At 36.7% G+C, this 23505-nt stretch overlaps 1 protein-coding gene across 1 annotated transcript; it reads left to right on the plus strand.

Moving 5' to 3' along the window:
* The first annotated feature begins 11118 nt into the window (after positions 1-11118).
* LOC139190812 (uncharacterized) lies at positions 11119-20672 on the plus strand. Its single transcript, XM_070811299.1, has 7 exons — positions 11119-11738; positions 12019-12311; positions 16625-16866; positions 17041-17448; positions 18072-18191; positions 19333-19726; positions 19999-20672. Exons 1-7 carry the CDS (start codon positions 11119-11121, stop codon positions 20670-20672), a joined length of 2751 nt encoding a protein of 916 aa, XP_070667400.1.
* Positions 20673-23505: the final 2833 nt, after the last annotated feature.

The following is a 23505-nucleotide window of genomic DNA, read 5'->3' on the forward strand; positions in this document are numbered from 1 at the left end:
AGTGATGACTGATTGCTCTCTTTCTCCTTGTCTTGCAGGTAAGAACAAGGCCAAAGGAAAAGACAGGGAAAAAGCATAATATGGGATACTCTTGCTTTTAACCCTGATGATATAAGAAACTCTTGCTCTGGTGTAGTATGTTTGCAGAGGTATTATCGAGGGGAAAGAAAGCTGAGTATTTCGAGAGGCTTCGTTAGGAGTGCCCTCCCAGATATGAGAAAGGGTTGAGCATTTTTGCAGGTCTGCCTGTCCGTTGAGGATGAAGGTCGACATATATAGGAGTCTCCCTAACAACAAGTAGTAATGTTATTCCTTTACCCTTCTTGGTCATAGTAATGTAGTGAGAGCTGCAAGCTTCACGTGTTTTAACTTTGTCAGAACACTTTGAAAAAGTGGTCTGTGGTATCTGGAAAGCTGATATTGCGTGTGAAGATTGCAAACAAGCTTTATCCAAGGAAATCTGGCTCTTGAAGTTCGGAGAGTGGTGCCTCTTCGGTTTTCAAACAAGCAATCATGTCGGGGATCTGGCTTTCGAGATTCGGAAAATGGTGCCTCTTCAATTTTTGAGAAAGCAATCCTGCTGGGAGTCTGGCTCTTGAGATTCAGAGAGCAATGTCTCTTCGATTTTTGAGAAAGTAATCATGTTAGAAGTCTAGCTATCGAAATTTGGAGGGCGGTGCCTCTTCGATTTTTAAGCAAGTAATCCTGTTGGGAGTCTGGCTCTCGAGATTTGGAGAGCGGTGCCTTTTCGATTTTTGAGCAAGCAATCTTGTTAGGAGTGTTTTCTCGAATGTGAGTAAAGGTTGGGCATTTTTGCCAGTCTGCCTTGCCACGGAGCACAGAGGTTGACACAATAGGGACTTTCCAGTTATCAAGCAATGGTGTTGTTCCTTTACCCTTGTGGGTAATAGTATGGTAGCTGGACCTTCAAAATTTATGTGTCTAAACTTTGTCAGAGATCTTTGGCAAAGTTATCTGTGGTACCCGAGAAGCTGATGTTGCATGTGGAAAGTGGTGCCTCTTCGAAATCCGGAGAGTGGTGCCTCTTCGATTTTTGAACCAACGGTCATGTTGCCCTTTCTTTACTATTCCTTTACCCTTCTTGGTCATAACAATGTAGTGGGAGCTGCAAACTTCACGTGTCTAAACCTTGTCAGAGATATTTGGCAAAGTTATCGAGGAGCTAATGTTGCGTGTGGAAAGTGGTGCCTCTTCGAAATCCGGAGAGTGGTGCCTCTTCGATTTTTGAACCAACGGCCATGTTGCCCTTTCTTTTATAAGGGCACCAATTGTGAGCAAGAAGTACATTCAGAGAGTTATTGCTTGTAGGAATTTTCTCCTTATTTTTATACTTCAGAGATTTATTAGACCTTATTTCTCCTTCATCATTTCTGAAAATGTATGGCCCATCTGACGGTCATTTTGACTTGAACTTTGGTAAAAAGGCAGTTATGTCTCCTTAAGACAACATATGGCGCCCATCCTTCTTATCCCTTATTGGTCCTCTTACCGTTGGAGACTCTATGATGAAGAATGATATGACCGCTGTGGTGGTGGCCAGGAACCTTCTCACTCCCAAAGATAACAGACTACTTTCCAAACGGTCTGATGAGTTGGCTATTAAGGATTCCCTGGCTTTCAGTGTTCAGTAGGTTATGTGTCTAATATGGCCCAACGCCTATTTGCTCGAACCCCCCGAGTTGAATCATTGGCGACTGAAGTGATAAGTCTCAAACAGGAGATTAGAGGGCTCAAGCATGAGAATAAACAGTTGCACAGGCTCGTATATGAATATGCTACAAACATGAAGAGGAAGTTTGACCAGATGCAAGAATCTGATGGTCAGATTTTACTTGATCATCAGAGGTTTGTGGGTTTGTTCCAAATGCATTTATTGCCTTCGTCTTTTAGGGCTGTACCACGTAATGAAGCTCCAAATGATCAACCTCCGATGCCTCCTCTTTTTGGGGTTCTGTCCAGTACTGAGGCTCCGAATGATCACCCTCTGGTGCCTTCTCTTTTTGGGGCTCTACCAACTGCTAAGACTTCTCCTAAGAAACCTTTATGAATGCTCCCTTTTGTTTGTTTATTTTGACTCATGTATATTTACATATTTGTAACTTATCAGAGATATCAATAAATAAGATTTGCTTCATTTCAACGTATTGTGTTAAATACACCAAAGCCTTCTTCACTAAGTTCTTTGATTTTTTTTTCTTTTGTTGAAGCTTTGTGAGTGAAGGATGTAGGTTGAGGTAGTGTTCCCTTAATTTCCCGAGTAAGGAAAACTTCTTGGTTGGAGACTTGAAAAATCCAAGTCACTGAGTGGTTGTGAGACTTCCGAGTATCAAGGTGCAGTAGCATATGGTAGGAATCCTCCAAGTCTCCGGTAGAGGGAGTTGAAGAAGGAGGTGTCTTGCTAGTAGCCAAGCTTCTAAAGTAACAAAACTTCACCATTTTCCTTTCTAAGTGGTAGCCCAAAACTCCTCATTCATATATATATATGTTATGAAAGTTGTTAGGCCCAAAGAAGAGAAGGCCTAGGCAAATGTTTTTTAGTTTTTTTTTTTAATTTCTAAATTTCTGAATTTTCAAATTTCCCAATATAAATATATATATATATATATATATATATATATATATTAAGCTTTGTAGGTGAAGCTTTGATGTTGAAGCTTTGTAGGTGAAGCTTTGAGGTTGAAGCTTTGTTGAGTACTATGAATTGATTTTGCTTCACACTATCTTGATCAAGAGTGTGTGAAGCTTTTGTAGGTGAAGCTTTTGTGTTGAAGCTTTTATGGGTCAAGCTTTTGTGGGTCAAGCTTTTGTAGGTGAAGCTTTGGAGTTGAAGCTTTGTAGGTGAAGCTTTGGAGTTGAAGCTTTTCTTGGGTACCATGAATTGATTTTGCTTCACACTATCTTGATCAAGATAGTGTGAAGCTTTTGAAATTTGTAGTTATCCTCCATTGATGAAGCTTTTGTTGGTAAACCTTTTGTGTTGAAGCTTTGTAGGTGAAGCTTTGGAGTTGAAGCTTTTGTTGGGTACCATGAATTAATTTTGCTTCACACTATCTTGATCAAGATAGTGTGAAGCTTTTGAGAATTTGTAGTTATCTTCCATTGATGAAGCTTTATTGAATTTCCCAATTTCCATTTTTTTTTTTTGGGGAAAATTAGAAATTTGAAAATGTGGGAGAGACAACATATACAAATTTTGCTTCCACACTATTGAGCAAGAGATTGTGATGCAAGCCACACCTTGTAGTAGTCGACGGTTTGGATGAACCATATAAATTGAATTTGCTTTGAACAGTCTTGATCAAGAGTATGTGAAGCTTTCTACGAGTTGTAGTTGCCCTTCATTGATGAAGCTTTTGTTAGCACCATAAACTGGTTTTGCTTCACACTATCTTGATCAAGAGTGTGTGAAGCTTTTAAGAATTGTGGTTGCCCTCCATTGATGAAGCTCTTGTTGGCACCATAGATTGGTTTTGCTTCACACTGTCTTGATCAAGAGTGTGCGAAGCTTTTGAGAATTGTGGTTGAAATCCTTTGATGAAGCTCTTGTTGGCACCATAAATTTTGCTTCCACACTGTTGAGTAAGAGATTATGATACAAGCCACACTGTCTTGATCAAGAGTGTGCGAAGCTTTTGAGAATTGTGGTTGAACTCCTTTGATGACAACATATACAAATTTTGCTTCCACACTGTTGAGTAAGAGATTATGATACAAGCCACACCTTGTAGTGTGTGCATTGTTACAAAGAAGAAATGTCTGAAGCAAATGCAAGACGGCTGAATAGCATGATCTTCGTATGTCATGCATTAAAGTTGTTGTTGGCTTGCAATAAGACTTTGTCGGTGACTATAACTCTTGTTGGGCAGAAGTGCTCCCCTAGTTGAGTTGTAAAACATGAGGGTTTTTGATTATTTATGAATGATAGGAGTTCACATGTATAAGTTGTACCACTCGTCTTCTGGTTGGTGGAATGAATGGTGAGTTGCTTTCATCACCTGGTTGGTGGCACGAAGATGAGTTCCTTCTTCACCTGGTTGGTGGCATGAGTGGCAAGTTGCCAAATGATATTAGAGTACGGGTTGTACATTTCATCACCTGGTTGGTGGCATGAAGGAGAGTACGGGTTGTACATTTTATCACCTGGTTAATGGCATAAAAATGAATTCCTTTTTCACCTGGTTTGTGGCATGAGTGGCAAGTTGCCAAATGATATTAGAGTACGGGTTGTACATTTCATCACCTAGTTGGTGACATGAAGAAGAGTACGGGTTGTACATTTCATCACCTGGTTGGTGGCATGAAGATGAGTTCCTTCTTCACCTGGTTGGTGGCATAAGTGGCAAGTTGCCAAATGATATTAGAGTACGGGTTGTACATTTCATCACCTGGTTGGTGGCATAAAGGAGAGTACGGGTTGTACATTTCATCACCTGGTTGGTGGCATGAAAATGAGTTCCTTCTTCACCTGGTTAGTGGCATGAGTGGCAAGTTGCCAAATGATATTAGAGTACAGGTTGTACATTTCATCACCAGGTTGGTGGCATGAAAGAGAGTACGGGTTGTACATTTCATCACCTGGTTGGTAGCATGAAGATGAGTTCCTTTTTCACATTTTATCACCTGGTTGGTGAGAATAAGGGCAAGGTGCCGAGGCATATTGTAGCAAGTGTCGAAGACACAAAGTATGTTGAACCCTTTCGAAGCACAGTTGGCTTATGTATGGATGTGTTGGAATGTATGATGTTTATGTATGAATGTGTTGGAATGTATGATGTTTATGTTGATTGATATGAATGATGCTCATGAATGTTTTGCTATGCATGAAGGGATCCATGCTTTTGATATGTGAACCATGTTTGTTGTAACACTTGTATCACATACTTTGTGTCAAAGTACACATGTTGAAGCTCTGAGTTTGAGTATAATGGTAGGTCAGCGTAGACCAAGTGTTCCAGTGCTAGGAACGCAAAAGACTTAGAAGAAGTTGCCTGAATTCCTTCTTTTTTAAATATTTGCCAAATGGCTTGTGTGACAAAAGATCTCATGCGGTTAAGAGTCAAAATATTTATAATGTGTATGCCTTCTTATAATAGCATTTCCTTCTGTACCTAGTCCTCCATTTTGAAAGAATGAGGCTTGGCCCCATAGTCATAATAGTCGACGGTACGTTCACCTCTGGTTGTCTTGATACGAACTTTTTATCCCTCTTGTTGTAATGGGCTTGCTGAGAGTAAAAATCCTTCCTCTTACCAAGAGACAGATACGTTTGGTGATTTAGCGAGTAGCTAAATAAGGCAGGAGATGATGTAATGGGTGTCTGAATGGCCAAGATCTCCTCACTTGGTAGAACTTGACTTCCACTTCCCACTTGTTAATAGGGGTTAACCATATGGGGGTTCCCTTGGTATGTCATTGCTTCGGCAGAGGCATGGTTGTAAGCATGTGCCATCACCTCAGATTAAGTCTTCCAAGTGTTGGCATTAATCATGTACTTGAAGAAACAATCACGTAGGCCTGCCGTGAAGGCCTTGAGGACGGTCTTGTCATCTACCTCAGCGCAACGAGAATACTCATGGCTAAAGCGACATGCATACTCTCATAATGACTCGTCCGACTTCTGATGAATAGTGTACAAGTCATCTGTAAAATGCAAGCGATCGATTTGGAAGATGTATTGAGAGACAAACAGTTTCCTCAGTTCCTCAAATGAGTCTACTGTCTCAGGTGGAAGACGGCAATACCAATTTAGAGCTCCTCCAGAGAGGGTGGAGGGGAAGAGAAGACATTGCTCTTCGTTAGTGTTCATCCGATATGCCATGGTGGACTCAAAAAGGTTAAGGTGTTCAATTGGGTTCTCTTTCCAGTATAGAGTTGTAAACTAAGCTTTTGTTTTGTCTTCGCTTGAATGGGGTGTCGAGGATCCTCCTTGTGAGAGGGTCAGGCCTGGGTTGGTTCAAGTCAGGTATCTCGGCCTGACGTTCGGCCTTCAACTTGTTTACTTCCTCAATAAGCTATAGGATAAAAGGGTCATGAGTGGAGTCATGTACCACTAGAATTTTCTTTCGTAATTCTCTATCGCCTCTTGGAAGTAGGAAAGTTTGAGCAAGGGCATGTGGTTTTTCCTTGGACTCGCCGTACTGACTTCTAGGGCGAGTCTGTCGAAATACCTCAGAGTCTCATATACCTTCATGTTCCTCTGGGACATGTCGTTCCTTCCCTAGATTGGCAGCTGGCCTGGGTCGTGGGATGGGACCGAGTCTTTCAAAAACCCTTGGGTCATTGATCTTCGAGCATATGTGGAATGGATTCTCTCGATGTTGCTTTAGGAAGTCTCGGCAGTCACGATAAACGGCTTTCGATCCTTCCAACCCTTCTGCAATGAGGTGTCTTCCTCCACTTCTCCTGCTTCGGGTTGAAGCATCTGGGTTGAGAGAAGTCTCATGTTGATCAATGTTTTGATGATTAGCTCGCTCCTCATCAGGGATACCCATGTCGAATGGAGGTGACCCTCCGTGTTGTGGGGCATCCAGATGATAGTTGATGTTCACAGGGGCAACGAGCTCGCGTGTTTAAGTACGCCTAGTTTCGTGGACCGTCTCAAATAGTTTCTCATACTGCTCCTGGAGGACCTCATTCTTCATTGCTATCTTGTTGTTCTGAGCTTCTAGCTCTTCGACTTTAGCTTGAAAAGCAACCCTTTTTCCTTCCTTCTTTCGTTACTTCGCACTAGGTGCAAGAGAGGTGTCATTCTATGTGTTATGGCTTCATTCGCTCCCCATTTTGGAGAGGGATACCTTATCAAAAGGGAGTGTACGAATGGTGGAAACCAGCTTGGCAAAGCTGAAGAGAGTGGGAATAAGTGTCGTTCCCACATACGGCGCCAAATGTTGATGCACAAAATCAGTAGGGACTTTGGTACAACAAAAAATGTTAAGTTTGTAACCTTCGCTAGATTGCTCCGGTCACTAGTGTGGATAAGTATGTAAATGGATAGGGACAGGGAAACAAACACAAGATGTACGTGGTTCATCCAGATTGGCTACGTCCACGGAGTCGAAGAGTTCTCATTAATTGTGAAGGTTTACACAAGTACATAGATTCAAGCTCTCCTTTAGTGAGTACAAGTGAATGATTTAGTACAAATGACATTAGGAAATATTATGGGAAAATGATCTCCTTTTATAGAAGAGAGTTTCTAGCCTTGTTCTAACATTGACACTTGTTGTGTTGTGATTGGCTTCCGATGTTGACACATGACACGCTATGATTGGCTTCTGATGTCGACACGTGTCGCTCTGTGATTGGCCTCCTAGTTATAGGGAAACTCTTCTGGGTCCTTGACGGTATAACGTTGACCGGTGCTCAGTAGTTTCGGGATTGGTTAAGTATGGTACAAACATAAGTAAACATGTATAATCTGTTGATACCTTTTAGAAGATATTTCAAATTTAAATCTCTCTTCTTGTTCCTATTGATAAAAGAAAAAGGAAACATTGTTACATTATTATAAATTCATTACTCCTTTATCGGATGTCCTCGAAGTGTTAGAAACACCGTTACATTATTTGATGAAGATCAGATGGTGTAGTGGATTGTGTAAGAAGAATGAATGGCAAAACAGTGATCCAAGTGAGAAGGATATCAAAGGTTAAAACAAAGCCACTTGTCAAGAGATTAAATAGGCTGTTATAATAGTTGGAATATTGGTGGTTAGAGATATAGTTAGCTGAGATAAGGAGATAGTTAGTTGGTATAAGGAGGTAGTTAAAAAAAGATTACTTGCTTTGTAAGATTGGTATCGAAATCACCTATATAGGTGAAGATTGTAAACCAACATATATTAATGAAGAAAAACTTTTGCTGCTATCCATTTCTATCAATATTTCTCTGCTATTTCCTCTTAGTTCTTCGATTTTGTCATCTTTACATGGTATCATCGCCAGCCGTTCCAGTGCTTCCGCTCAGTCTCTAAAGCATATTTCTCTCTTCTATACCTTCTAGTTTGTTTCTCTCTGTGATTTCTGGCGTTGGAAGTACACCAGTCACTCAGAAAGTTGGTTTCTTCTCGTCTACCCACCAACTATTTGATTAAAAGCTTCAGTGAAAGTGTTTTTCAAGAATTTGGAAAAAAAAGGTTACTGCTGCTCAGCTGCAAATTGTTCAATCACCTATCACCAATCTTCTTTCCACCATCTCCATTTCTGTTACAGTAAAACTGGATGACTCCAACTATCTTACTTGGAGCTTTCAGGTCCGATTGCTTCTAGAAAGCCATGAAATTATGGGTTTTATTGATGGTTCAAGAAAGTGTCCACCAAGGTTTGACAATGATTCTAATGTTAAAGGGGTCGAAAATGATGATTACTTGGTCTGGAAGATGCACGATCGTGCTTTGATGCAGTTGCTTATTGCTACACTATTTGCGACTGCCATGTCGTGCATCATTAGGAGTAAGAGTTCTTATGAGATATGGTCAAGTCTCACAGAAAGATTCTCTGCAATTACAAAAGCCACAATCTTTCAGATGAAGACAGAACTTCAGAATATCAAGAAAGTCAGAATCAGTTTCTGTTTATCTTCAGAAAATCAAAGATGCAAGAGATCATCTTGCTGCAGTTGGATTAATCTTTTATGATGATGATGATATTATCATTCTTGCATTGAAAGGTTTACCTGCAGATTTCAACACGTTTCGATGTGTGATCAGAGGAAGAGAGTATGGAATATCTCTCAAAGATTTTAGGTTGCAACTATTGGCAGAGGAAGCTATCATTGATCAATCTTTTGACATTTCTTCTAGATTGTCTTTTGGTAATGCCATGATCGTTGGCATTCAATCGGAAAAAGGAAAAACTCTTGTTCTTGATCAAGATCAAACAAGGTCATCTTCTGATCAGTCCTTCAAACACAATGGAAGATCAAGTTCTACTAATTCCAGTCATGGAAAATGATCGTATAATAATTTCAATGGGGGTTATCATAACTATGGAAGCTATAAAGGAAATAATTTCAAAGGCAAAAGCAGAGGAAGATTTCAATACAATACTGGTCCAAGATTCTCAAATTGTAATCCTAGCATTCTTGGCACTCCAAAGCCATATCAATCTCACTGCCCAGATCATCCCTCTGACATTCCTACTTGTCAAATATGCAATAAGAATGGACATGTTGTTGCAGACTGTTTTCAGAGACATACCACTACAACCTCAAATTCTTCTACTCAATGTCAAATCTGCTGGAAATATGGGCACACAGCCATTCAATGCTGTCACATGAGTAATTTTGCTTATCAAGGGAGGCTTCCAACTGTCAATCTCACTGTTATGCATGACAATCATCAACCCTCAGCACCATCTGAATCGTTTTGGATTGCAGACACTGGTGCTATAGCACACATGACATCTGAGTTGGCAAATTTGGACCTGTCTAATCCATATCAAGGAACATATACTATTATCAATGGAAGTGGTGCAAGTTTGCATATTTCCAATATTGGTACTTCTAAATTGGTAGTTCCACATCAGTCTCTCACACTTAAGAATGTATTACATGTTCCAAAACTTTCACAGCATCTATTATCCATTTATCAACTCTACAAAGACAATAGGTGCATATTCATTTGTGATGATGTTTCTTTCTTGGTTCAGGACAAATCCAGGGAAGATACTACTCAAGGAGCTGTGTAGAACTGGTTATTACCCTATACCATTCAACATTTCACTGAGGAAGTCACCTACACTACCTACATCACATTCATGTTTCCTTGCAAAACCAGTTCATTCGAGCATATGGCATAAAAGACTAAGGCACACATCAAATGCAATCACTTCTGCAATTCTACATCAATCTCAAGTTCCTGCATCAATACATCCATGTTCATCAATATGTACTCCATGTTCAGAGGGAAAGTTTACCAAGTTACCATTTGCTTTTCCTGTAACCAAATCTGTAATACCTTTAAAGAAAATACACAGTGATGTATGGGGACCTGCCCCCTCACTATCATATGAAGGATTTAGGTATTATGTAACCTTCATAGACAATTGTACTAGATACACATGGATGTTTCCATTAAGAAATAATTCATAAATGTTTGCAACCTTTGTTCATTTTCATGCCTATCTGTGTACACAGTTTTCTGCTATAGTTAAAATATTCCAATTTGACGGTGGTGGTGAATTTACAAGCACTAAGTTTCAACAATATCTACCACAACATGGCATTTTGCATCAAAATCATGTCCCTACACACCTGAACAAAATGGCTTAGCAGAAAGAAAACATAAACACCTTGTAGAAACAGCAATTACACTTCTCCAAACTGCAAAATTGTCCAATCAATTCTGGTTTCATGCATGTCCTACTACTTCTTATTTGATTAATAGGATGCCTTGTGCTTCTTTACATATGCAGTAACCATTTCAAAAGCTATGCTTCTTTACATATGCAGTCACCATTTCAAAAGCTATATAACATAGTTCCTAAGATTAAACATCTCACGGTATTTAGGTGTGCATGTTTTCCCCTATTAAAACCCTACAATACTTCTAAACTTCAGTCTAAAACTACAACTTGTGTGTTTCTTGGGTATGCATGTCAATCTAAGGGATTTATTTGTTTAAATATTGCTACTAGTAAAATTCATGTGTCTAAACATGTCTTATTTGATGAAACTAGTTTTCCATATTCAACCTCCAGCTTATTTCAACAGTCAAAACTGTTATCTGCATCATCTCCATTGAATTCATCACACACTCTAATACAGTCACCGCATTTAAATCCAATCATCACATTAACAAATCAAGCATGTTCCCCTCCATCTCATTCATTATCATCTCAAACTACAGACTTTTTGATTATGCATTCATCTAGTGCCTCGGATTCATTGTTTGCATCCAGAGCCTCATATTCTTTGGAAACAGTTGCATCTAGTGTTGTAGAGTTTGTTTCTATTCCTACAAATCATACCAATACATCACACATATATTGTGATTCTGCAATACATCAATTGCCTCAAACCAGCTTCACAACACAGCACCATATCCATGTGGATCTTAATTTTCAACAAGAGCAACTACATGTTGTTCTACCAATACCAATGAATGTACATCCTATGCAAATCATATCCAAGAATGGGGTGTTCAACAAGATAGCTTTCACTGCTACTGTCACTTCAGAACCTAAGACATTCAAAACTGCATCTCAAATTTCAGAATGGCAGGTTGCAATGAAAGAGGAAATAGATGCTCTTCACTCTCAGAAGACTTGGTCTTTAGTTCCATTACGACCTAATAAGAATTTAGTTGGATGTAAAAGGATCTACAAAATAAAGAAGAATGCAGATGGGTCTATGGTAAGGTATAAGGCAATACTTGTGGTACAAAGGTATAGCCAAGAAGAGGGTGTTGATTATCTAGAAACGTTCAGTCCTGTTGTAAAACCTACAACTATAAGACTCATATTTTCCTTAGCTGCTCAATTCAAGTGGTCTCTTAGGCAGCTAGATGTGAAAAATATCTTTCTACATGGCATACTTCAAAAGGAAGTCTATATGGAACAACCTCCAGGATTTGAGAGTGCAACACATCCCTTGAACTATGTGTGCACACTTCAGAAATCATTATATGGGTTAAAACAGGCTCCTAGAGCCTGGAATGAGAAATTTACCAGTTTCTTGTCGAGTTTGGGATTTCAAGTTTCTCAAGCTGATCATTCCTTGTTTGTGCAACAATCTTCAAGGAGGACTGTGTTATTGCTATTATATATAGATGATGTGATTCTCACAAGTAGCAGTTCACAATTGATCAATCAAGTTATACAAGCTCTCACTGAAGAGTTTGAAATGAAAGACTTTAGACATTGCATTTCTTTTTGGGCAGATCAGTTATACATCAGAAGGCTTGTTTGTATCACAGACAAAGTATATTAATGAGTTGGTTGGCAAAGTGGATTTACAGGACTCTAAACCATGTAACACACCATGTCTACCTTATCATAGGTTACTCAAGGATGATGGGAAGCCTTATCAAACTCCTGAACAATATAGAAGTGTTGTTGGAGCACTTCAGTACCTCACTTTTACAAGACCTGACATAGCTTTTGCAGTCAATCAAGCTTGTCAGTTCATGCATAATCCTATGGTCTCTCATGTCATTGCAGTTAAGAGAATCATTCGATATCTCAAAGGAACATCTACCTATGGTATTCATTTCAAACCAGGACCAATGCATCTGCAAGCTTATAAAGATGCAAATTGGGCAGGTGATCCAAATGATAGGAGATCAACTTCAGGTTTTGTTGTGTTTCTTGGTTCAATCCTATTTCTTGGGCATCTAAGAAACAACACACGGTGTCTCGATCATCCATAAAAGTCGAGTATCGAGCTTTAGCAATTACCGCTGCTGAACTTGCTTGGATTCGATAGCTATTCTGTGATATGCATATACCTTTACATTCATCTCCAATGATATACTGTTATAATGTTTCAGCTATTGCACTGCCTACAAATCCTGTATTCCATGCTAAGTCCAAACATATTGAAATAGACTATCATTTTGTGCGGGAGAGAGTCACTCGAGGAGATCTTCAAGTTTAACATGTGTCTTCAGCAGATCAGTCAGCAAACATACTTGCAAAGGGTTTATCTGCACCTTTGTTTCAATAGCATTGTGGCAATCTAATGCTCAGTGCCTTAGAGCATCAGATTAAGGGGGATGTAAGAAGAATGAAGTACAAAACAGTGATCCAAGTGAGAAGGATATCAACGGTCAAAACAAAGCCAATTGTCAAGAGATTAAATAGGCTGTTATGATAGTTGGAATATTGGTGGTTAGAGATATAGTTAGTTGGGATAAGGAGATAGTTAGTTGGTATAAGGAGGTAGTTAAAAGAAGATTACTTGCTCTGTAAGATTGGTATCAAAAACACCTATATAGGTGAAGATTGTAAACCAACAGATATCAATGAAGAAAAACTTTTACTGCTATCCATTTCTATCAATATTTCTCTATGTTCTTTCCTCTTAATTCTTCGATTCTGTCATCTTTACGAATTGAAGATCAAGTCGAAATGCGTAAATTAGATCAAATAATAGAGTTTTGCATATTTAGGTTTTGGTGTCTGACTTGGTCCCTACCCATCATTTCAAAGAGAACAAGGACACATTAAACTCAGTGCTTTGTCATGATATATGGGGGTTTTCAACTAGATTCTATGTTTAGTTAAGGTTTTAAGATTTAAGGACGTTTTTGGTATTTTATTATTTAATTATTTCCATTTCTATTTGAACTCTTATGGCTTTTAGCGTTAAGTGACATTATGAATATACCGTTTTGGCATTACAGTTGTTACTATTCAATATTTTTTCTTTTTTGGCAAATTTTTTTTTCTTTTGAAATTGAAGTACAATAGTCATTAATAGCAATTGAAAACGTACAAAGCTGAAAGAATGGTGCATAACAAGGGCCTTAATAAAAATATTGCCGGGAATTTTTACCCGGTCTAAGAAAAAAAAGAGTGTCTTGCACCAACATAATCATAAATTAAAGTTTATCAACTATTCAATATTAAAATTGAGGTTTTCTCATACTTTCTGATGAATTCAAGTGTTCTTGTTCTTATTAATTATTTTCTCTTCGTCATGATGCGCCATTTATTGTACAAAATTATTAGTTATTACAAACTAATTAAAAGAAAGTGTTAAAATAAAAGAAGGAAGAAAATTTGCAAAAATAATTAATTAATTTTTGTAAGTTGAGAAGAAGACGAGAAAATGTACGTGGGCATTACATACAAAATGTGCATGCGCTTAATTGTCATATATTTTAACAAAAGATAATATGTGAATTAAACTTTATATCTAATCTTTCAATTTGAGTGGAGGAAGCTCCATAAAGAAATGTTAGCTCGAAGAGTAATACTAGGGAAACTAAATTTGGAGGCTAAATTTGCAAACTAAATTATGTGTCACCAATAGGAATAAACATGTTTATCAATAGTTAAGTAATAAACCAATCATTAACTTCTATATCCTTTAGTTTTCAAAATTTTATATACAAATTTAATCTCTATATCATTAGCCCTAGTTCGAATGTTGGTTGCTGAGAAACTTTTAAGTTAAGTTCAATTGGAATACGAGAAAGTTGAAGAACCAATTTAATTCAATTGGTTGTTAAAACCCACCGAAAATATTACAATTTTTTAGGTTGATAAAATGTTATCTCACAGTTTAGGGTTTGCGTTAGGTGTTGGTCGGATGTTGATTACAATTGTCTTTTTTTTTTCTTTTTTTTTATTGTCCTTCTAATTTTTTATGTAAGTGAATGACATGAAACTGAGGAGAGTTAGAGTGAGGTTGAACTACATAACCAAAAATAAAAAATACAAAGGTCGATCCATTAAAATCTAATTGTCAATTTGAATTAGTTTATATTGGGCTGTGAAACATAAAAACTGATGTAATTCGACTATGATTTTTCTGAAAACAAGTGATGTAGAATGGAAGATGCAAAATTGGCAGTAAGGCTCATGGGATGCAGGTTTCGTTGTTAGTGTTAGAATCAGACATTGTATAATACATATATTTTCGAAGAGAATGACGCAATGAACAATACACACTAGATAGCTTTGCTCGTGATGAAATAGGGCAAAATTGGCCAAATTCCCTCATTTACTATCCCAAAACAAATTTAAAGTTACGGATATTTTTGAAACTTTGTTAACCGTTTATTTTATTTCTTGCTTGAATGTAAAGTCCTACTAAGGTTTGGGGTTTTATGATGTGGTGTTGGAATTGTTATATTTCGACTGTTATCAATAAAATGTGAGTTTTTCTCTCTATTATTCCTAGCGGATTATGGGATTTGCTAGTGGATTCTAGCATTCTGATATCGTTCAATTTTTCTTGATATATCTCGCTACGTTAGTAAGATATATATTGGTACCCCACAATATAAGAAAATGAGAGAGTTTCAAATACCGAATGCAATAGTTTCAAAATCAAAACTCAATCCACCAAAGTAACATATAATTTGACTGAATTTAATATTATTTTTCTCTTTGATGTCATGGATTAAATATCCTTTTGCTTTTTAAGAAAATAATGGTAATTAAAAATGAGATATACTAAATTCAAAACAACCTTTTAAATAAAATGCGGAGCCTTCTCAAACCAAATGCAATATTATTTATATAAAAATAAACCGAGCTAAATTGTTAAGTCACACCATTTGTACCACATCGATTGGATTAAATATTCTTTAAATAAACGAGTTTTAACCTTGTGATACTATGATTAGTCATTACCAACAAGAGAAAGGGAAATGAGACTCTTTCAAAGTGGGACTCTCTATGGACTCCCCACCACCTCATGTCACTTCATATTTTTTACACAATGTTTTATAAAGTTAGCACGAGAATTGTGTCAAAAGCATGAAGTGGAAAAGAGTCCATGAAGAATTTCACTTTTAAAAGAGTCTATTTAGCATTTCTCTTACCAACAATAGCTCGTTGTATGGATCCTCATCACATTATAAAGTCAAAAACTTATTTGACAGTTCTCAATGCTTCAATATTTAGTACAAGTTTAGAATTTTTTTTTTATATATATACAAGCAATATTATAGCTAGGAGGGGAGTTGGAACCTTATTCAAATGCTCTTAACCTATTCAGATCGGTAAATTTGATAACATTTTCGAGAGAGAGAGAGAGAGAGAATTAAATAAGGAAGCAATGAAGAAAATGTTTACAACTGTTCTTTTAACTTCAGTTAGATTTATGTTCTTTTAACCTAGTCGTAATATATTTTGTTCATATGTCTTTGTGGGTACGCCAAACAGAATCTTTAGGAATCATAATAAGGCCATGGAAAAGCAGGAGAATATTAGTATACATTCATCATAGTGTGTGAAATTATGAATCTAAAAAGCTGCAAAATCTGATTGCCTGATCATTATATTATGCAAGCTTGTGGAAAAAGGAGTTATGAAACAAAACAAAACCTAGCTACGCTAGCTTGAAAGAAAAAGAAGAAGATTTATTAACTTATTATATACACTCACATGCAGTTATATATATGTCAATATTGTAGAGGATAGTAATCCAATGGTTATAGAATGTGCCACTTGTCAAAGATGGGTTGAATTAGTTACGAAATGTTGTTATAGTTAGTTATTGTTGTATCTTCTTGTGTAAGTCACAAATGAATAGCAATTATATAAATTATAGTGTACATACTGAGATATCAATCAATGAAAATACAATCTTCTTAGCTAAATCTTCTCTTTCTCTTTCTCTCTCTCTCTCTCTCTCTTTCTCTCTCTCTATCTCTTTCTCTCTCTCTAGCTTCTGATATACATTGGTTTACATGGTATCGTCGCATGCAAAGCTAATCGCATGATATCGATCTTGGTAGCTTCCTCTCACAACAAAGAATTGCTGCGTAAATTTCTTCTCTCTTGATCTCTTGGAGCTTCGTGATTCTCCATTTCTTCTTTCTTCGACTAGTTCTTGATAGCATAGAAGGTGTTTGATAAAAGGGTTCAATCAATTTTCTCCACAAATTTCTTGGTTTCTTGCAACAATGGTGACTGCTACACAACTACAGATTCTTCAATTGCCTATTACCTCTCTGATTTCAACTATTTCAACATCAATGATAGTGAAACTCGATGGTACAAACTACTTGACTGGAATTTTCAGATGCAACTTCTTCTTGAAAGGCATGGTCTTATGGGATTTATTGATGGGTCATCTATGTGCCCTCCTCGATTGCCAACTCCTACATCTACCAATTCAGAAGTTCATTCCGGCAATTCTTCTTCCACAGAAGAAAGTGATGAATTCAAGGTTTGGAAAATGCACGATCATGCATTAATGCAATTACTCACAGCTACCCTTTCATCTTCGGCTGTTTCTTGCATAATTGGAGGTATTAGTGCTTGTGATATGTGGACAAGATTGAAGGAGCAGTTTTCTACAGTCACTTGCACAAGCATTTTTCAACTCAAATCTGATCTGTAGAATATCAAGAAGGGGGCTGATTCTATTACAACATATCTGCAGCGAATTAAAGAGGCTCGAGATTACTTAGCTGCTGCTGGTGTGATATTTAAGGATGATGACATTGTCATACTTACTTTTAATGGTCTTCCATCTGAATTTAATATCATCAGGTCAATCATTCGAGGAAGGGATAATGTGATTTCAACCAAGAACATGAGGGCTCTATTACTCATTGAAGAAGCAATGATTGACAATGTCCATACTCCTACTAATTTCCAAACTGCAATGGTTGCTGGTGAAAATGGGGGTAATCCAAAGGATCTTCTAATTTTGGGTCTCAATCTCAAGGATCTTCTAGGAGCTCTTACAATAATCAAGGGAACAATTCTGCATACAAGCCTTTCTTTAACAAGAATAGAGGCATGGGCAAGTTTCAATATGGATCAAGATTTCGAAATAAGCCATTTTACAATAAAGCAGCTTCTGGAATTCTTGGCATATCACCACCAAGGCACCAACTTTATAACAATTCATTAATGCCAACATGCCAGATTTGTGGTAAGTATGGTCATCTTGCAGATACTTGTAGATTCAGGAATGGTGATGCATTTGTGAATAAAGGTTGTCAAATTTGTGGAAGAAAAAAAAAACCATAGTGCTCAATTCTATCACTTCAGAAATGAAAATATACAAAACCACACTACACCAATGAATGTAATGCATGATTCTGCTTCAGAACCACCTATGGAGTCTTAACCACAACAAGTTTGGCTCACAGATTCTGGAGCAATAAGTCACATGACTGCAGATTTGAACAATTTGTCATTCTTATCACCTTTTTCATCAAATGAAATGATTCAAACAACAAGTGGAGAATGTTTGCGTGTGTCTCACAAGGTTCTTCAATATTGCAAACTCAATTTCACAATTTGAAATTAAATTATGTCATATATGTGCCCAAAATATCATAGAATTTACTCTCAGTACATAGAATTTGCCTTGACAACAATTGTTGGCTAATTTTTTATGCATTTTGTTTTTGGATTCAGGATAAACCCACATGGAGAATTCTGTTCAAAGGTCCCTGTAATAATGGATTGTACCCTATACCAATTCCTTCCAGTTACTCAAAGAAAGCTTTACAACCTGCTGCATACATAGGAAAACAAGTAAATTCCAGTCTTTGGCATCATAGATTAGGTCACCCTTCCAATATTGTTGTTTCTCATAAACTTAAAAGGTCTAGTGTTCATTTTGTTTCTGATACATTACCTGTTATGTGTTCTAATTGTTTGTTGGGGGGAATCACCAAGTTACCATTTCAGAATGTTGAAAATAGGTCTGTTACACCATTTGAGATAGTACATAGTGATGTATGGGGCCCTGCTCCTTGTTTGTCTATTGAAGGGTTTAAATTCTATGTAACCTTCATAGACGAATGTACCAGATTATGTTAGATTTTTCCAATTGTTAATAAAACTGATGTTTGTTACACATTCATTAAGTTCTATCAGTTTGTGTTAACTTAATTTTCAATGCCAATTAAGACATTACAGAGTGATGGTGGGGGTGAATATATAGGAAAACAGTTTCAAGCATTTCTTGTAGAAAAGGGTATTAAGCACCAATTGTCATGTCCCTATACACCAGAATAAAATGGCTTGGCAAAAAGGAAACATCGCCATATTATTGAGACAACTATTACTCTCCTTCAAACATCACATTTACCTTTGAATTTTTGTTCCTTTGCATCTCAAACTTCAGTATACCTCATAAATATGATGTCTTCTCAAACTTTGAATCAGAAATCACCATTTGAAGTTTTATATGGATCTGCGCCTGATATGAGACATTTAAGGGTTTTCAGATGCTCATCTTACCATTTGTTAAGACCCTTCAATACATCCAAGTTGCAACCTAAAACCACCAAATGCATCTTTCTGGGATATGCATCAAAATATAAAAGGTACATATGCTATGAGGTTGCTAAAAAGAGGTTTTATATATCTAGGCATGTCTTATTTGATGAAAGTGAGTTTCTATATCAACAATTAATATCTACAACTCAAAAACCTAGTAATTCACCATCACTCACAATGTCTAATACATCAGCTATGGTACCAAATTTGGAAAATATTTTGGTTACACCTCAATCCAGTGTCTCCATCACTTCAACACCTATTAAATCTAGTTCATCAAACACTAAGGGTCCATCACCTACTTCATCTGTTTCTGTGTCATCCATCCCAATGTCATCACCTATATCAAATCTTGTTCAATCCATTATTACAACTGAACAAAACATCTCAGCACCAGATCATGTGGTTCCTGAATTCCAACCTGAGAGCCTTCAAGTCATCCTACCCATTCCTTCAAGTCTTCAAGTCATCAAAAAGTGGTATATTAAAAATGATGGTATTGTTATCTACTTTGCATGAGTATGAAGGTGTTGATCTTACTTCTGTGGAACTTTCAACTTACAAATCTGCTTTAAAGAGTTCAATTTGGGTTAAAGCAATGAAAGAAGAGCTTTTTGCCTTACACTCTCAGGGTACATGGAGTTTGGTACCTCTACCACACCAGAAAAATCTTGTAGGATGCAAATGGGTGTTTAAAATAAAAAAGAATGCAGATAGTTCAGTTGGGAGATACAAGGCAAGGCTTGTTGCAAAAGGGTTTAGTCAAGAGGAAGGGATTGATTATGGTGAAACCTTTAGTCCAGTTGTTAAACCAACAACTATTTAACTTGTGTTAGCATTGGCAGCACACTATGGATGGTCATTGAGAATGCATTTTTACATGGCATTCTGCAAGAAGAAGTACACATGTCATAGCCACCTGGCTTTATTGATTATCATCACTCAGATTATGTGCGTAAGTTACACAAATCCTTATATGGCCTAAAAGCCCAAAGGGCTTGAAATGAGACATTTACAAGTTTTCTTCCTTCTCTTGGCTTCACTACAACTAATGCAGATTCTTCATTGTTTGTTAAACAAGATGGCAATTTTATAGTCATATTGCTCCTATATGTAAATGATATTATCATCACTGGTAATGCATCTTCTGTGATTCATGAAGTGATATGTGCTTTGACGAAGGAGTTTGAACTTAAAGACTTGGGACAGCTTCATTATTTTCTGGGAATACATGTTATAACACAACCTGATGGGTTGTTTCTGTCTCAAGCAAAGTATGTGAGAAATCTTATCACAAAAACAAAAATGGAAGATTCAAAGTTCTGTGCCACACCATGTCTCCCTTATAATAGATTGGTTCTTGATGATGGGAAACCTTATAATAATCTAGGCCTATACAGAAGCATAGTTGGGGCTTTACAATACTTAACATTTACTAGGCCTGATATAGCATTTGCAGTACATCAAGTATGCCAATTTATGCAAAATCCAATGGAATCACACTTCATTGCAGTAAAAATGATCCTTCGATATTTGAAAGGCATAATCAATTTGGGAATTAAGTATATCAAAGGTGACTTAGATGTGATAGCTTTCTATGATGCAGATTGGGCTGGAGACCCCAATGACAGGAGATCAACAACAGGATTTGTTGTGTTTTTAGGCTCTAATCCAATCTTCTGGTCCTTTAAAAATCAGCAAATTGTCTTAAGATCTTCAACAAAGGCTTAATATTGAGTCTTGTCATCACCCACGGCAGAATTGGATTGGATAAAGCAATGTTGTCATTTCTACAAGTTTCAATTCCTTATCATCTTGTTCTCTATTGTGATAATATGTCAACTATTGCACTAACTTGTAATCTTGTTCTACACCAAAGAACAAAGCACATCGAGGTAAATATTCATTTTATTAAATAAAGAGTTGCCAAAAAGTTGCTGCAAGTTCATTTTGTTCGCTTTGCTGAACAATATGCAGAAATACTGACAAAAGGCTTGTCTGCACCAATCTTTGAAACTCATTGTCACAATCTCAGTCTTGGTACTCCATCCACTGAGCTTGAGGGGGGGATGTTGAGGATTGTAATCCAATGGTTATAGAATGTGCCACTTGTCAAAGATTGGTTGAGTTAGTTAAAGAATGTTGTTATAGTTAATTACTGTTGTATCTTCTTGTGTAAGTCACAAATGAATAGAAACTATATAAATGATAGTGTATGTACTGAGATATCAATCAATGGAAATACAATCTTCTTAGCTAAATTCTCTCTCTCTCTCTCTCTCTCTCTCTCTCTCTCTCTCTCTCTCTCTCTCTCTCTCTCTCTCTCTCTCTCTCTCTCTCTCTCTCTCTCTCTCGATATACATTGGTTTACAAATAACAGTTGGTATCATCTAGTAGTTACTGGTTGAAATGCACTTTGATTATTAACTGTTGGCAATATTATACAAACCGAGCTCGATATTTGCTATATGCCTCTCTCTCTCTCTCGATATACATTGGTTTACAAATAACAGTTGGTATCATCTAGTAGTTACTGGTTGAAATGCACTTTGATTATTAACTGTTGGCAATATTATACAAACCGAGCTCGATATTTGCTATATGCACTTTACTTCAACTCATGCAACTCATTTGTTAAACAACTGTACCATGCATATATAGATACAGTATATTTCCTCATTTAGAACTTATTTTGGGGCCCTTTCTTTTTTAGTGGAGCACTATAGGTTTTTCTCTTCCCCTGTGGAGTTCATATAATGCCACAATATGTCCTTTTGCAAGGTTGTTTGATGAAACAAGTGATTAAGATTATTTATCCTCGCATGTAATATAAAAGTCGTGTTTGATTCTCTACATTTCATGATATGGTGTATATTAGATTATCTTGTCACACTAATCGTTCGGACTAATGATATTGTGTGAATTTTTTCCTTTTTTCTTAATAAAGCAATATTTTAGTCTAACATGGAGTACAACGAGAATTTGAAATTGAGTACATAATGATAGAATATATTAGCTTAATCAACTTGGCATATGTATGTAGATTTTTACTTAAAATTGCGACTTATATATGTAAAATATTACCATTGTCTTATCAAAAAAGAAAATCGACTTTACACGTGCTACCATTTAATCTACGTCTTGTAGTAAAACGAACAATCTCTGTTATATATGTAACAAAAATGCTAGCACTCAAACCAATAGGGCATAATATAACATTAATAATCATTATCAAGAGAATAATCAACATTATCTGAAGTACCCAACTTGTTAAATATTCTAATTGAAGGTTGTAAAACATATTGTCAAACAATTAATTAAGCTTCAATCTCGATGAGAGTTGGAGTCGATCGAGAGCTAGCATGAGAGAGTGTACACAAATATAGCTTTTGTTTTCTCATGATCGGTTGATCACTGATTCACTATGATGGGGTTTTAGTGTTCGTGGGATGCAAAGCTGCTTTAAAATAACAAATTCAAATGGTGGTGCCACTAAATTACTTATATATATGATGAGGACGAGATAAAAAGGACCTCACGATCATACCGTGTGATGGTCTTCCATTTCTTCGAATATTGAAACTAATCAACATACAAAGCTAATCATTGATTCCTAATCTTTAATCAAGCGTGACTAATAGTTTTCTTTTTGCTTTTCATCATCATCTAGCGCGACTAATAGTTGCCGCATTGCCCTTTTTTTCAACTTTGGATCATATGCTTATATATTTTGTGTTGATATTGTTATATATATATTGTACTTTTGTTAGTATATATAACACTGAAACCTACTTAGTCATAACCTAAATATTTTTTAGCAACGAAGAAGATCTGGCCGTAAATATGAGACGCACACACACAAACACAAAGTCTAATTTTAACTAAAAGTTAATTTGCTTGTGATTCTCTTATAAATCATCATGAGAGAGTGTGAGAGCACTACAAATAAGTATATCCTTCCTTCCACATCCATCAAGAGACATTTTTTCACGTTGATTTAACTTTTGATTTGGAGTATAGTTATCTTTTGAGGAATCACGCTTGCTCTTGCACAGGAGCGATGATGAGACTCGGGAGCAATCATAAGCAAGTCAATATAATGGCTTTACACAAATAGGCTTTATATAATAGAATCCACATAAATATATAATATCCTTAAGGAAGGACCACCCCGTGCGCAGACACCCATAATATGATTCCTCATCTAATCAAAGACTTTAAGAGGGCATATGCATTCATTTCCATGTCAAGTTACCAATTTATTAATCAAGGGTCATTTCTTCCTTTGAGCCCACCTTCTTTTGATTCCAATGGCCCCCTATGCAATGCACTTGTGATACTAAATTTTAATGGTGCTACCACTTTTTATACTCTACGTAGGGTGATAAAGAGAAGGTATTTGCTACTCAACGATAATTTTAAAGTAAAAAGAAATTGGAATACATCAAAGAATATAAGAAAACCTCAAAATTTGTTCATTGAATAGTATATAAGATAGCAAAACATAACACCCTAAAGAATGCTTATATAGTGCATCTTACCAATGAGTTGGACTTGTGACGTC

The sequence above is a fragment of the Malus domestica genome, chromosome 13, assembly GCF_042453785.1.
Source record: "Malus domestica chromosome 13, GDT2T_hap1".
NCBI lineage: Eukaryota > Viridiplantae > Streptophyta > Magnoliopsida > Rosales > Rosaceae > Malus > Malus domestica.